A 15,186-nucleotide genomic window follows, 5' to 3' on the forward strand; every position below is an offset into this window, starting at 1 on the left:
GATGTCCTTACATCGGGTCGGGAAATCGGTGGCCACGGCTCAGAGGCATCGGGCTGCCATTTCCTTTGTTGCTAGGGCTCACGGGATCCATGATCCGACAGCGTCTTTCGTTGTACAGAAAGCGCTACGGGGGTGGCAACGCCTTGAGGGTCGCAGAGTAGATGAGAGGCGCCCGATAGGTTTGGATAGGCTGGCCCAGTTATTATCCAGACTCCCTGCTACGTGTTCATCTCAGTTTGAGACAGTGTTATTCCGAGCCGCTTTTACGCTGGCATTCCATAGGGCTATGCGGGTAAGCGAATTAGTGGCGAGGAACAAGCAGGATGTGACAGGAGGATTGTGCCAGGAGCACGTCCAGATCAGAGGGGAGACGATGACGGTCTCATTTGTCAGGTCCAAGACCGATCAAAGTGGGATGGGTGACTGCGTAATCATACGCAGGATTCCCGGGTCCTCCATATGCCCGGTAAGGTGTCTAGAAGATTATTTAGCACGAAGGGTGGCATCATGGGGGGGGACCTTGTTGAGACACGCTGACGCCACCCCACTGACAAAATTTCAGTTTCAGCGGGTGCTTGCGATGTCGATTGCCGCTGCGGGCTTGAACCCAGGCGAGTTTGGGACCCATTCCTTTCGGATAGGGGCTGCTACAGAAGCTACAGCCAGGGGTCTGGATGTTGAACAAGTTAAACGGGTGGGGCGTTGGTCCTCCAATTGTTATAAAAGGTATGTGCGGTTGCACATGTTGTGAAGCTGTAGCAATGTACTCACGCTTCTTGTTTTTTTTTTGGTTTTCAGTTGCGCAAGCCTACGAGGCGGGGCGGACTTTGCAGGCGACCCTACACCGGGCCAGCGGTCAGACATCACCGGCTGTGAAAAAGGAGGTGTGGGTTGTGGGCCACTCATACGTGAGACGTGCCGCAGACGTATTCAAGGCAGGTGATATGATTCACGTAGCTGGGGAATACGGGTACAGTGTGTCCTTCTACGGAAGAGGCGGTCTCTGTATTGACCAGTTTCAATCATTTTTTGAGGGTTTGCTAGGGCGGACGAGGTCACCGCCGTCTGTAGTGATAGTACATCTTGGGGGTAATGACTTGGTCACCACTGGTAGACGACTTCTTCTTGAGGCGATGCTTTCCACTGTAAGTTGGTTAGCGAGGAGAGTTCCAGGGTGCACAATTGCGTGGTCCCATATGATCCCACGAAAAGTGTGGCGGGGGGCTATTTCGGTTCCTGCTTTAAATCATTCGGTTAGGAAGCTTAATAACAAAGTGAGTAGGTTGTTCCGTTCCAAGACACTGCATGCTATTTCACATGGGTGTATTAATGATGACAGTATGTATTTGGGGGATGGAGTGCATTTGTCTCGGGTGGGGAATGAGCTACTCATAGGAGACTTCTTAGCATGGCTGAAAATGTTACACCATGACCTTTAGGTAGGAGTGTTGTGGGGGGTCCGGATAGCCGGTCAACTATCCGGCCTGTGGCGGTAAGGTCATGATCGGTGAGCACTAATTGGAAGATCCCTATGAGTGGGCGTCACCCAGCACGGATGGGAGCGCTCGGGGGAGGTGGCCATTGGCCCCTCAACGGGGAGGCGGTCCCTTCTAAGGATGGGTCGCCGAAAGAAGAGGAAAGGCGGTCAAGGCCCCTTCCTGGGTAGGAGGGGTTACAGCCCCCTCCTGGGGAATTTCCCGGGGCCAGGACGTCTGCGACGGCAGATATGGTAAGTTGTGTGGGGTTTGGGGGGGGGGTCTACGGTACCTTCTAGATACCTCACACGAGTCCTCGTACGACCTCTAAGTGGCGTCGAGTTTTATTGGGGCCCCCGTCAAGTCAAGGGAAATTGGTAATTGCACTTGAGGTACGCCTCTGGGCCGCCCCTCACAAGTGAGGGCGATATTTCTGGGTTAGGGATCTTGACACCGGTTACGACCTTGCCGTTGGCCCTTAAACGTTAGGATGTACAATTTCAAAATTTCAAGTAAATGTTTTGCAGGATGTTAGTTCGGCTAGGAGAACCTTTGTATTAGAGAATCTGTTAAGGTTAGCCAAACATCGCAATGTGGTAATGAAATTGTACATAATATGAAACTGTTTATTTAATGTTTTAATTTTGTTTCATATTTTAATAAATACGGCCGGGGGGGTTACTCCCTCCCGTCTTCCAAAGACTTCAGAACTGTTTCCGGTTTCCCATTCTTGGGGATTGTGTTGAGAGGGGGTGGCGGGTATCTCAGCCATATGGAAAGGGGCGACCACTCGGTCCCCCCGAACGTATGGCAGAGTACCACGATCCCCCCGGGAAGCCATCTTGGGCGGGAGGCGAGTCTCGGCTGGTATGCCCGAAGCGGCGTAGCCGGGGCGCGCCTTTTCCCGCCCTAGAGTGGGTTGGCCTAGACACTGACGCGGCTGGCCACGCCCTAGGGGCAGGCAGGGGCGGGTTTACGCCCGCCCTGAAGACGGATAAAAGGAGAAGCAAGATCCGAAGGCATCCTCTTGTTCCTGTGCTCTGAAGCTGCACCTCCTCGCTGCACGTGAGCTCGAGACGGAACGAAGAGCCAATTTTGACCCACCCACCAGCCCCTGATGACAGCAAGTGGTTTTGAATAAAGTTGATGGATAACTCTGATTTTCGTTTACAGGTTGTGGTATTATCGTGATGATTTGAGTATGTAATAAAGAATGTCGATTTGTGTTACGTTTTGCAAATAAAGAAATTCTGCTTTAGTGTTCATTGGTAAGCATGCTTTTAATAAAAGTATAGTTGCTACTGTATTTTTAGTTTAGTCATTTAGTTAGCATTGTCGTATTTATTTTGGTCGGGCGGTAAGGTCATGATCGGTGAGCACTAATTGGAAGATCCCTATGAGTGGGCGTCACCCAGCACGGATGGGAGCGCTCGGGGGAGGTGGCCATTGGCCCCTCAACGGGGAGGCGGTCCCTTCTAAGGATGGGTCGCCGAAAGAAGAGGAAAGGCGGTCAAGGCCCCTTCCTGGGTAGGAGGGGTTACAGCCCCCTCCTGGGGAATTTCCCGGGGCCAGGACGTCTGCGACGGCAGATATGGTAAGTTGTGCGGGGTTTGGGGGGGGGTCTACGGTACCTTCTAGATACCTCACACGAGTCCTCGTACGACCTCTAAGTGGCGTCGAGTTTTATTGGGGCCCCCGTCAAGTCAAGGGAAATTGGTAATTGCACTTGAGGTACGCCTCTGGGCCGCCCCTCACAAGTGAGGGCGATATTTCTGGGTTAGGGATCTTGACACCGGTTACGACCTTGCCGTTGGCCCTTAAACGTTAGGATGTACAATTTCAAAATTTCAAGTAAATGTTTTGCAGGATGTTAGTTCGGCTAGGAGAACCTTTGTATTAGAGAATCTGTTAAGGTTAGCCAAACATCGCAATGTGGTAATGAAATTGTACATAATATGAAACTGTTTATTTAATGTTTTAATTTTGTTTCATATTTTAATAAATACGGCCGGGGGGGTTACTCCCTCCCGTCTTCCAAAGACTTCAGAACTGTTTCCGGTTTCCCATTCTTGGGGATTGTGTTGAGAGGGGGTGGCGGGTATCTCAGCCATAATAGTATTTCACATCTTCTGCTCCTAGAGAATCTACACACTGTATCCATTTCGGATCCAGTGACACTGTAGGCAGGTTTACTGGGCTGAATAGCGCCTCGAAGGTGGATTCCGCTGTGAGGATATTGATCCTTCTACCATGTGCTAGTTCTCGTTCATTCGCTATTGCAGTTTCTACTGCTTTCACAGTATTTTCTGTTGGACTGAATGTTTTTTCCGCTTGTGTGTACAAGTGGGATTTAATTGAAATTGGTACCTTTTCTCCCTCATTAGAGGTCAAGTACGTGAATCCGCATCTTCCTGGGATGACTCGGATTACAAGATCGCGTGTGTTGTCACGTGTATCTAATTTTGTTTTTGCTAACATGTCTGTTTGCAGTGATCTCAAAATTTCTGTGTGTTTTTGAGTTCAAGTGATTGGTTTAAAATCAGGTTTAATTAGTTCGTAGAGAGGTTTAACCCTCTCCGCGTAATTTAGAATGTAAGTTCTACCGAAATTCAGCAAGCCTAGAATCGATTGTAAGTTCTTCAGCGTTTTTGGAACTTGGAGCATAGCACACTTCTCTAAGAAGTTGTCCGCTAGGCTTTTTCCTTCACTTGACAATTCGTATCCTAAAAATAATACTGTCAGATGGGTAATTCAAGACTTTTTAAAGTTGAATTTGTAATCCTCTGCTGCGAACCCAAGTATTATGGTGTTCACTCTTTTCAAGTGAGTCTCCAAGTCGTCGTCTGTGAGATAGATATCATCTACGTAAGATAATGCCTCATCATCATACATTTGTAGTAACTCTGTTACTCTGGCTGAGAATAGTCCTGGGCTGTTCTTGAATCCCTGTGGGAGCCTACAGAAATTTTTCTGTGACCCCATTACTGAGAAAGCGGTCAAATATCTGCTTTCTGGTGCAATATTTTGACAAAAGAAACCATTAGATATGTCTAATGTCGTTTTATATTTTTTCCTAACTATGTTATTCATTAGTGCACCACTATGCGAATTTTGCACTGCAAATGTTTTGCAACATGCGTTAAGGTGTCTGTAGTCCAAAACTAGACGATATGAATTGTCTGGCTTGGAGACAGGAAACAAAGGATTGTTCATTTGAGAGGTGCATGTTTCAATCACCCCCTGGTATTCAAGTTGATCTAAAATCTCCCTGACTTGTTTTTTAGCTTCTTGCTTAATGGGATACTGCCTTTTTTGCAGTCGGTTCACTTTTTAACTGGATTTTGTGAGGAGGAGAGTCCTCATCCCATCCTACATGATTTTTATATATTGCTGGTGCCTGGGCTACTGCCCATTTCCTTGCATAAGTATATTTTTTGTGAATCGGAATGTGATTCGAGAAGGCAGGCATAATCATTTCTTCGCCACGAGGGCACTCCCTGACAAACTCTGGGGGCCAATCTTTTTCAGCTAACAGAATATCATAGCCTTTTGAGAGCTTATCCCAAAATAGACCCCTTATTTTCCTAGTCTTATCACCCTCTATACGCAATGTTATTTCGTATATCTTATGGGGCTCGCTAACTCTGGTGTCGGCAGTTTCAACCTGAATGTACTCACAGCCCAACAATTGATGGAGCGCCTCTGTGGTCATCAACAGAGACTTTCAAAGCTATACCCGCCAGTTCACCCTCATGGTAAACCTCATGCTCCAAAGAGTCACAAATCCTTCCATCCTCATTCTCATCATATTCCCGTGTCCTTGTTGTTACTATGTCATCCTTATTTTTTGTAAAGCGAGAACATATCACCCCTTAAGGTTTCAAGGCGCTGGGGGCCCTCGGGAAGAATAAGTGAGTGATTTCCCAGAGTCACATGGTGCTGAGCTGCTGCGGGTTATTGAACCATGATCCCGCACTCCGCAGTCAGCCACTCTGGCCGCTGTGCCACACCTCTCCTCTATATACAATACTCCATTGCTACCCTGCTAGGCTTCCCCTCTGTAAACACTGATATATTCATAGAATTAACTTAATTCTATAAAGTCAACTTTTTGAAACCCCAAGTGGGACACAAATCCCACTCTTTCACTAATGGAATAAGCCAGAAGATGTACACTCAGCACACAATGTAAGCAAAATTCCAGTTGTTTCTGTAATTGCTGCGAGTTTCGCCATAGAGTAGAAGATACAAATACAACACCAGCTTGGGCACAAGGGTGATGAATAACAGCGGTCGAAGTCATAACAGGGACGCCCTGTTCCCCATGCCATGGTTTCACAGTCAGGCTAAGTCAGACTGTGAAGCAAGTAGTTTGGAAAGTGTCTGTGTTACACCCAAAACAGTCCTCCAAAAAGAAAACAATGTATGATATGCTGATATGAAAATGACTGCAATGTGAATATCCCTGCATTGATCTCAAACTTTTGCACAATACCAATAAATCAACAATGAAGCAAGAGACCTTGTGCTGTCACGGATCTTGAGCAAGTATGCAAGCATCCTTCACTGGAAAACAGGTTATTGATGGTATCACTCACATGACTCGCACAGAAGATAAGGATTTCCTCTAGAATGTAAAAAGTTGTACCTACCTGCATTTACTAAATGCACGTGTCGCAGTCACCCAAAACAATGCAAACATGGCTGCATTGTATTGTATCTTACTGTCGCTTTTATATAGCACTTATTACCCTGGTTGAGTTGCTAAAGCACATGCCTACATGGGTAGCATACTATACTGTGGTGGGAGAGTGGTTGATACAGTGTTGTTTAAGTATGGAGCCTATGTAGAAGGTGTTTCCATGTAGTGTTTGATGACAACAAATGGTTGGGTCTCGTGTGGGACACAATGTTTAGGATTGTGGTGAGTGGAAAGAGTGTGAGAGTTAGACACACAAATTATGTTTTGATATGCTGGCAACATTAGTTAGCTCTGCAGTTCCCTTTTTGGTATTTGTACATGATATAAGGGATACATAAGTGATAACACCATATATTAAATGGTCACAGATTAGCTCCATAACCAGATTGAGGAACGAGGCAGAAGGCAGAGTACCTCTATAAGGTTGTGGAACTCCGAGTTGAATTGAAATATCCTTATCATGAACAACATGGGGTACCGTATCCCCTATAATACACGGGCACACCATCACCTTTCCAACAAACCACTTAAAACCTGGGCGCGTAGCTCGTTCATACGAGAGCGCAAGCATGTTTGCAAACATGAAAATAAAACCTCCAGTGTGAAATTAAACACATAAAATACCTGTTAGATATTTGTTGTAAACAGATATTATTTACAGTTCAATACAAGTAAGTTTAAAAAAAAGCTGTGGTAGCTTGGAATGTGTAAAAACATGCCGAAAGATTCTAGCTTTTCTCCATCTAAGGGTTGCAAAAACTAAACATATTCTCTTTGCTTGTCATTGTAAGCTATTAAAATAGAGCAGAAAAAAGAAAAGGAACCTTCTGTTTTCTTTGCTTTAAACCAAGGTTCTCCAAAGTCGGTGCTATAGGGCTGGATCCATGCTAGAATTTTAGCATATTCCCATTTAAACAAAATGTCTTTATCTTAAAAATCTGTTGTGGATCTGGCCCTCAAGGACCGACTATGGAGAATCTTGCTTTAAACAGCTGCATCGATTATTCTTCATAACCTGACCTGCCTTTCACCTCGGCTTCTGCCTCTGGTAGCAGGCTGTGATATCAGAACTCAACTGCAATACCTTATAATAGTGCCTTCTCAAATCTGTTCGACGACTGGGTGCATCACAAGTCACCGTTTATAAAGAAATTAGAGACTGCCATTTATACAGGCGATACAGAATCCCATGGATTACAAGAGAGATTCCATCCCTATATCTGTATTATCACAACACTATCTGATGAGACTGGACAGGCATTAGAAAGGAAGTGTAAAAAGGTTTGCATCACTCTGAAATGCACTTTTTAAACCTAGGAAGGAATGACACAAACTTGCCTAGACAACAGTATTTGAAACAACCAAAAGGTATTCATTGTATCAATATACACAGGCTAGATGAAAGACTGAAAATACATTTGAAATCAATTCAAAATATCTACTTTTAGCACTTAGTAACTTGCATAATGCACTCATTTATTAAGCGAGCTATTGGTTGTCTTTGGTGCACATAGTAATGGTGCAATGCAGAGTGTCCCTCCTTTGATAACAATTTCCAACAACCTTTTTAAAACCCTAGAAATCCAATTAAAAATATCAAACTAAATATAATTGTTTTGTTTCCCTACAGTATTACAATTTACAAATTTTTTTTGTTCTTTTACAGAGACGACAGGAGTAGGCTGTCTTCTCAATGGAATTAGATATGTGAACGGGCAGACATTTCAACCAAATTGCAAGTATAACTGCACATGCCTGAATGGAGCAATAGGTTGCATCCCTGTGTGCACCAACTCTAGACCACCACTTGTCTGGTGTCAAAATCCCAAACTAATCAAGATGGCGGGCCAGTGCTGTGAGCAGTGGATTTGTGATGATCCAAGGCGGATCCGGAAGACCTTGCCCAGGCATGTTGCATCTTCAGGTATGTCAGCAGTATGGTGCAGATCTATTCTAATGAAATTTCTCTGTGATACCATACAAATGTTTACTATATAAATGTATTTTTGTTTTGAGTATGAGTACTGCTACCTTCAATAAAAGAAAGATGTAGGAAATTGGGTTACTGGTGGAGTGGGGTGAAACCCTACCCAAGCAAAACCCACAAACCTTGTCAGGGTGAATCACAAGAAAATACCAAATTACCCTGAGTGTAACCCTCTGATACCTTGCACAAGCAGTCACACTTAACTTAGAGGCAATGTGTAAAGTGTTTATGCAGCACAACAAACAGTAATAAAGGGAAAGCACAGTGCGTGAAAAACCCCACACCAATCTAGAAACATAGAGTAAAAGCTAATACATTATTTTAGAACAAAACCAAAATCCAATCAGAGGAACCAGAGATATGCAATTTCAAATTGAAAAAGCACCAGCTGGGGTTATCTAGTCGCGCCAGATAGTGACAAAGTCACAAGTTCAGGCCAACTACTATGGAGCGCAGGCTTAATACAGCGAGCATGTTAGGCCTGCTAAAAAAATGTTCCTTGAATCCTGATTGCGGAGTGTTGCAAGATGCTGCATCAAAGATGCATTGCGCAGCAGTGGTCCCGAGGAGCTGTGAGGCTGCAGTGCGGAGTCCAGCTTCATCAGGAAGGACGTTATTGACAATGAGCTCGCAATCGAAGTCCTGCATCGAAGATGCATCGTGCACCGGTGGTTCCAAAGTAGCTGCATGAGTATGATGTCATCATCGAGAATGCCGTTGACGAGGGGCTTGCAATGTGGAGGCCTGCATCAATGGTTGTTACCAAGAGGCTGCTGAGTTAAACGCAAGGCTCAGTGTCAGGAATGCAATGTGTCCGTTCCGACCACAGCTCGGCTGGCAGAGCACCTTCACGCTCGCTTCCATGGACCTAGGATTGGGGTGGCACCACTTGGCTAGTAGAACTCACAGCAGACAATGTCCAGGTGCTGAGTTCAAGTTGGTTGGAGGCTTTTCTGTCCAGTCTGATCAGGAGGCCAGACAACTAGCGTTTGGAGTCACTCTGGTGGTCCTGGGTTAAAGATGCATATCCACTTATACAGCAGGGCAACAGAGTAGCAGTGTTTCTTGCAGAACACCACAGCAGTCTTGAGTCTTCCACAGCCCCAGAGGTGTACTGCAGAGTCAGCTCTCAGGGTCCAATATTTCCACCTGATGCCCACTTTGAAGCAGGAGAAGGTTCTGGAGGTTTCACCCCCAGAGGTGCTTAGAACTTTCTGCCTCCTTTGCCTTGCCCCAACTTCTCTCGGATCACAAAAGACTAGTGTCAAACCCTTTATTATGTTGTGCAAGTAGGGCCTTTGTGATGTGCAAGTGTGGTAGGTGACAGCTCCTCCCCCTCATCGAGTCAGAGATAGCTCATCTTGCCAACATCTAGTGTAATTTGTCTCACTGTCTGGGAACAATACACAAAAACTACTGCCAGCTACACCTAGTCACGTGACTGCAGGCACCAAATGGTTTTGACAAATGCTAATTTTCTGAAAGTGCATTTTCAGAATTGTGACTTAAATTCAGACTTTAACATTAAAGCAGGTTTTAAATTACATTTCTTTGGACACCAAACTCACCAATCCTACTTGCTCACAATTGAAAGTTAGCATGTATTAAATGTAATAGACAGCCCAATATTATCCTATGAGAGAGGTAGGTCTTGCAGTAGTGAAAAATCAATTTAAGAGTTCTTTACTACCAGAACATGTAAAAGCTAAAGGTAGATGTCCAACATTTTACTTACACTGCACCCCTATGGGCTGTTAGGGCCTACCCTAGGGATGGCTTATGTGTATTAAAAAGGACAGTTTAGGCCTGGCAAAAGGTTTATTTTGCCGGGTCAAATGGTAGTTTAAAATGCATGCACAGGCTGCAATGGCAGGTCTAAAACATGTTTAAAGGGCTACTTGGGAGGTGGGGTAGCACAATTAGTTCTGCAGGCCAACTAGAAGAATAACATTTACAGTCCCTAGGTATATGTAGTACTGCATGTAGGGATGTACAAGTAAATTGACTGTGCCAAATGGGTCTAAGCCAATTTCCACATGTTTAAAGGAGAGAGCACAAGCATAACCGTGCTATACTGGTTGGCTGTATATGCAGAGTCTGAAGATTGGAGGTTCTGCACTTGCTCAGGCAGCATGTTGTGGCAGTAGGAGAGTTCTCCTCTAAGTCAGTTTTACTCTCTCTCATGCAGAATTCCACAGGGATCATCATTGAAGCCTACGATGTTTAATTTGTATGTCACGCCACTAGCCAGACTTATAAAATCTTTTGCCCTGTCCATGGCATCCTACGCAGATGACACGCAAATTGTCGTGTCACTGTCGAAGGATGAGGTTAAATGTACAAATGTAAATGTAAATGTAAATGTACATGTACATGTATTTATATAGCGCAAATCACCGACCCGGTATCTAAGCGCTTGCTTAGGGAACCCGTCCTGGTATTCCCGTGTGAGATAACCCCGGCAGGGTATCCACAAGGTGAAAGCCAGGCATCCCACCGCGAGGGGCCGTTGTGGAGATTAAGCAAGCTATTTCCCAAAGTCGCAGAGTGTGAACCCGTGAATCGAGTAGGCACCGGAGCGAGAATTGTCGAGTCCATGGACATTTTAGGACTCAAGACCCTGCCGAGCCGGGAATTGAACCCTGGTCCCGGGCTGACCTCTGCTTCCAGGTCTGCCTCCTCTAACCAGTGAGCCACACTTCTCCAGGTTAACCTTGGTCCCACTTTAGGAGGTACATGAGAGAGGTTAGCAAATGGATGGATGGCAACAATTTGAGATGGTACACCCCTAGCAGGACCCTTCATTCAGGTTCTGCCAAGAAGCTGGTAGTTCCCTCTTTTAGAAGGACCACCTGGGTTGGCAGGGGGCGTTTTAGGTTTCTTTGTGTTTCACTCAAGGCATCAGCTGTGAGCAGTGCTTAATTTGAGCCAGTGGTTCCCAGAATGGCCCACCAGCGCTCTTTTTTGGGGACCAGCACTTATTTTTCCTCATCGAATATTGACCGCGAGCAAGAGAGAGAGAAACATGTACACATAAAGGAGGGGGAAGAGAAAGACGGAAAAAAGCAGCACAAAGGAAGAAAACAGAGCAGAGTTTTGGGCACATGCACGCCTTCATTAACAAATTAAGCACTGGCTTTGACACATACTCTAAGGCAATTCAAAAGTGACCTCAAGGGCCCTGTGACATTTGGAGAAAATCTTGTTCTAGTGGTTCCTAACAACGTAAGAATTTATTCATTGACTACACATATTTGTCCTTCACAAAACCCATTGTGATTGCCAGATGTCAAAGCCACTTCACCGCAAACAGGGATTGTGCCATGCAGAAGGTTCTAACTCTGCCTCTTTTCTGGTGCCATTTGGAGACCATTGCAGTAGTTTTGAAATCTGTAAATGGGCAGGTCATTGCCAGTCTGAAACTTTTCTCTTCTGCCAGCTGAAGCAGAGGTTCACTAGCTGTCTGACAATCACTACAGGCTTATTGGCGCACAGTAAGAGTTGCATACTGTACTCTCAGGAAAAATTAACCATCTTTAGTGCTAGATTTCACTGTGCTGAGTGTACTGTTATGTACATTCCAGAGTGTAGATATTAGAAGGAATCCCTGCTTTATACCCCTTCATAAACTGAAAGGGAGGCTCAATTTCCCATGACTTCATATCATGACATGCTTTTTAGGGGTTTAGTATAGCGCTCGTAGTACACCGAGGGCACGATTTACAAAGGTAAAGTTAGACTTAAAGTCTAACCTAGACCAAAAGTCAAACTTTTCAGCTTGTCGGTATTCCCAAAGGTACGTTACCACTAGTAACTTTGCTCTTAGTAAACGTACTAGCAGTAACGTTACTAGTAGCAAAGTTAGTACAGTAATTTACCTTTGTGAATACCAAAAAGTAGTAAAGTTAGACTTTTGGTCTAACTTTACCTCTGTGAATCGGTCTCTTAGACTTTAGGTGTAAAGTTACACTTTTGGTCTAAGTTAGACTTTAGGCCGAAAGTTAGACTTCAGTTCAAAATTTAGACTTGAGGTCTAAAGTTAGACTTTAGGTCTAAGTTTGTTTACCTTTGCGATTTGGGCTCTAAGCAATTAATGATCATTCTTCAGTCTGTTGCCAAAATTGCAATTGCTACATTCTTCACCTGTGAACCTCATCTTAATATTGAGAAAACCTGTCACGTGTAGGATTTCCATTAATTCTGCATGGAAAGGATGCTAAAGAGGGAGATAGCACCAACTTACAACTCCTGGCAGGCTCTGTGTAATTGTACATAAAACACTGTGGTACCCCTGAAGAACATGTAGCTAAAATCTATTTTATAAGTTGGATAGTATGTAAAAATATAACAATCAAAGCAGAAATTCGTCTCATCTCCCCCCATCATTCGCTTTTTGGCTTTCAACTAGATTTCGGAAATTACATTCTGGTGGGAGCACTCTAAACATCTATTGCTCCACTCTAAGGCAGTCTAAGCTCCACTGCAAGGGTGGCACCCTCTGTGAGCAGATACAACTGTTTCACCCTAAACCTGGACTTCACTGTTATCCCATCTCAGCCAAGATAACCTTCAAAAGGTGCTCCTTTGTGGCTCAAGACACTAACGATAATACCTCTCCCCATCTAGCACAGCTACTAAATATCCCAGGCACTTCAAACTCTTCTCCTCCAAATTAGCAATTTTAGAACATCTGTGTGGAAGAAGTCCTCTGACATGGACAGGTGCTCTTACTGCATCAGTCACAGCACAGAAAGGGACCTCAAGGGGTATCAGAAGGTGTAAAACTCTTTCCCTCAAACCGATATATATTAAAACAATCAACTGCTCAGAAACAGTCCTCTGAATCAGCCACTGCAGCCTGGAACTCTTTCCTCCCAGTCTCAGAACATTGACCACTCTCAAGCATTTCCAAACAATTCATCTCATGCCTTGTCTCCAAGAAGGTTCTCACTAGTGGGCACTCTGCAGGGTGGATAGTGTGGTGATAGGGGACGGTCATTCTGAGGAGAGGGTAGAGTATGCCCTAGTGTCCCTTTGTTGGAAAGTGGGCCCTAAAGGTAAATTGGTGATTACAGAAAGTACTTCCAGAGGGCGTCAGTGATTGGGGGCCCATATCACTGCTCTGCAGGATACCTGTGCCAGTCCAGACACTGATGGTGAAACTGTTGATCTCCCCAAAACAGTAACTGCAGGGAGAAGTCTTTAGAGTAAGGATGTCCACAGGGAGATGCCTGACCACTCTGTGGCCAGGGTCTCCTTGGAATCTGAGGGGGTCCTTCTCAGAGAATGGTAAGTGTCTGTACACAGATGCCCACAGACTGCATTCTTGGCTGGGAGCTCCCACAGGAGAGTAAAAAGCCAGATGGGGTGGCTGCCCTTTGTGCCCCACCCATACAGATTTTTTAGGGTACTTTCCCTAAACAGAGGGTACAGCAGTCCTGGAGAAAAGTGAGGGGTGAGAGGTGGATACCACACACACTTGGAGGACCAGATGGCCAGGTGTTTTTCTACCATGACAGGAGGGGGACCCCAGGGCTGGCATCGGTGAGTTCAGTTCTGACCTGGAGGTGAGTCCAGCACTGTCAAAGTGACAGAAAACCTGCACCAGGTCACCTTATACCAGACACAGAGTATGTCACCATTGAGAGGGACTGTTTGTCCACCCTTGAAGTCCTGGACTGGAGGCACCTCTTCAGACAACGGATACAGACCTTGAGCTGATGAGCCACACCTGAGATGGTTGAAATAAGAGTGGAAGCAGGGTGTCAGCAATCTGACATTGTAGCCCCTCACTATATGAAACCTAAGCATCTACAGTGCCATCCACAGACTGGGCCTACAAACAAGGGTACAGGCCTATGATTGTAGCCTGACTCTTGCAGAGTAAAACCTCCAGTGCCACCAATCAAAATAATTGTTTTGATAGACAAAAACCTCCTGTTTGAATATTAATTAGTCATACCTTTGTAGAGTTGCTCCTGAAGGCTAATTTACCTACCTATACTGAGTCTTTTAATGAGGTAAATGGAAATTCCTCTAAAGAGCCATACAATAGACTAATTTGACCTGTCAACCCTAATGGGTAAGTATAACACCTCTGAGCCCAGCCGGATATTCAGGGTAAGGGCTGTTAGCACAACACTTTAATCCTGCCTGAAAGACCCGTTTGAGACATATCTAAAACAAACATGCCCATGAAAGGGGCAGATCATGATTGTGTATCTATTGTCTGGTTGCTAAAGGAATCTTGCTTTTTCTTAACAGACTTTGTTCTCACATTTGTATGGCACCAGTACTGCTCCAACCTTGTGCTGTACAATTCCCAGGGACACATACTTGCAGGGCAGAGTCACAACTCTTGAGTTACATTGCACTCCACATCTACCTGCTGTAGGGCAAAAAGTTGAGTTAGGCACACAGCAGTGGAACCTTTAAATAGGTGAGTGAGCCTGTAGGTCTCAATCAAGTGGCAAAACATGAAATGGACCTGTTCACAACTACTCATCACTACACAGTATGCTGCCACCACCACACTCCTGCTGTTTAACTCCTGGTGAAGGCGGTAGCCTTCCACTACTATGAGGGTAGCAATGTGAGCACCCCTCCTGCTCTACCAAGACCTCAATCCGTGAAACAGGACCATGTCGTGATGCATACGCATGATCCTTGCTCGCCTATGATAGAAAATCAGCATTAAGAATCCAGAAAACAGTACAGTTGGGCACTCAGGGCATTGATACATGTCTTTAACCATGAAGAGAAATTTTCTGTCCCAAAACATATGAACTAAAACAAACATTAGGGACAATTGGGAAAATGAACATGAAGCCCTCATTTCTTTACGAAAGATCGATTCTGGAATCCTAAATCACAAATCAATGATGCAAATGAGACAAGGGATTCACAAACATGAAACTAGAAAAGTGGATGTATGCAGGCACAGTTTGACAAGTTGAGTATGTAAAAAATGTAATCGGCAGTGCACAAACAATTGACAATGACGGCATTACCCAAAGAAAAAA

General features: G+C 44.9%; 1 protein-coding gene across 2 annotated transcripts in view; it reads left to right on the forward strand.

Moving 5' to 3' along the window:
* CCN4 (cellular communication network factor 4) overlaps window positions 1-15,186 on the forward strand; it is a 163,570-nt gene that overhangs the window by 141,549 nt on the left and 6,835 nt on the right. For both annotated transcript variants that reach the window (XM_086966246.1, XM_086966245.1), the window contains exon 3: window positions 7,844-8,101. In XM_086966246.1, coding sequence (XP_086822372.1) covers window positions 7,844-8,101 — 258 coding nt within the window. The remainder of the gene's footprint in view (window positions 1-7,843; window positions 8,102-15,186) is intronic.

Source organism: Lissotriton vulgaris, chromosome 4_1, assembly GCF_964263255.1.
Source record: "Lissotriton vulgaris chromosome 4_1, aLisVul1.2, whole genome shotgun sequence".
Taxonomy (NCBI): domain Eukaryota; kingdom Metazoa; phylum Chordata; class Amphibia; order Caudata; family Salamandridae; genus Lissotriton; species Lissotriton vulgaris.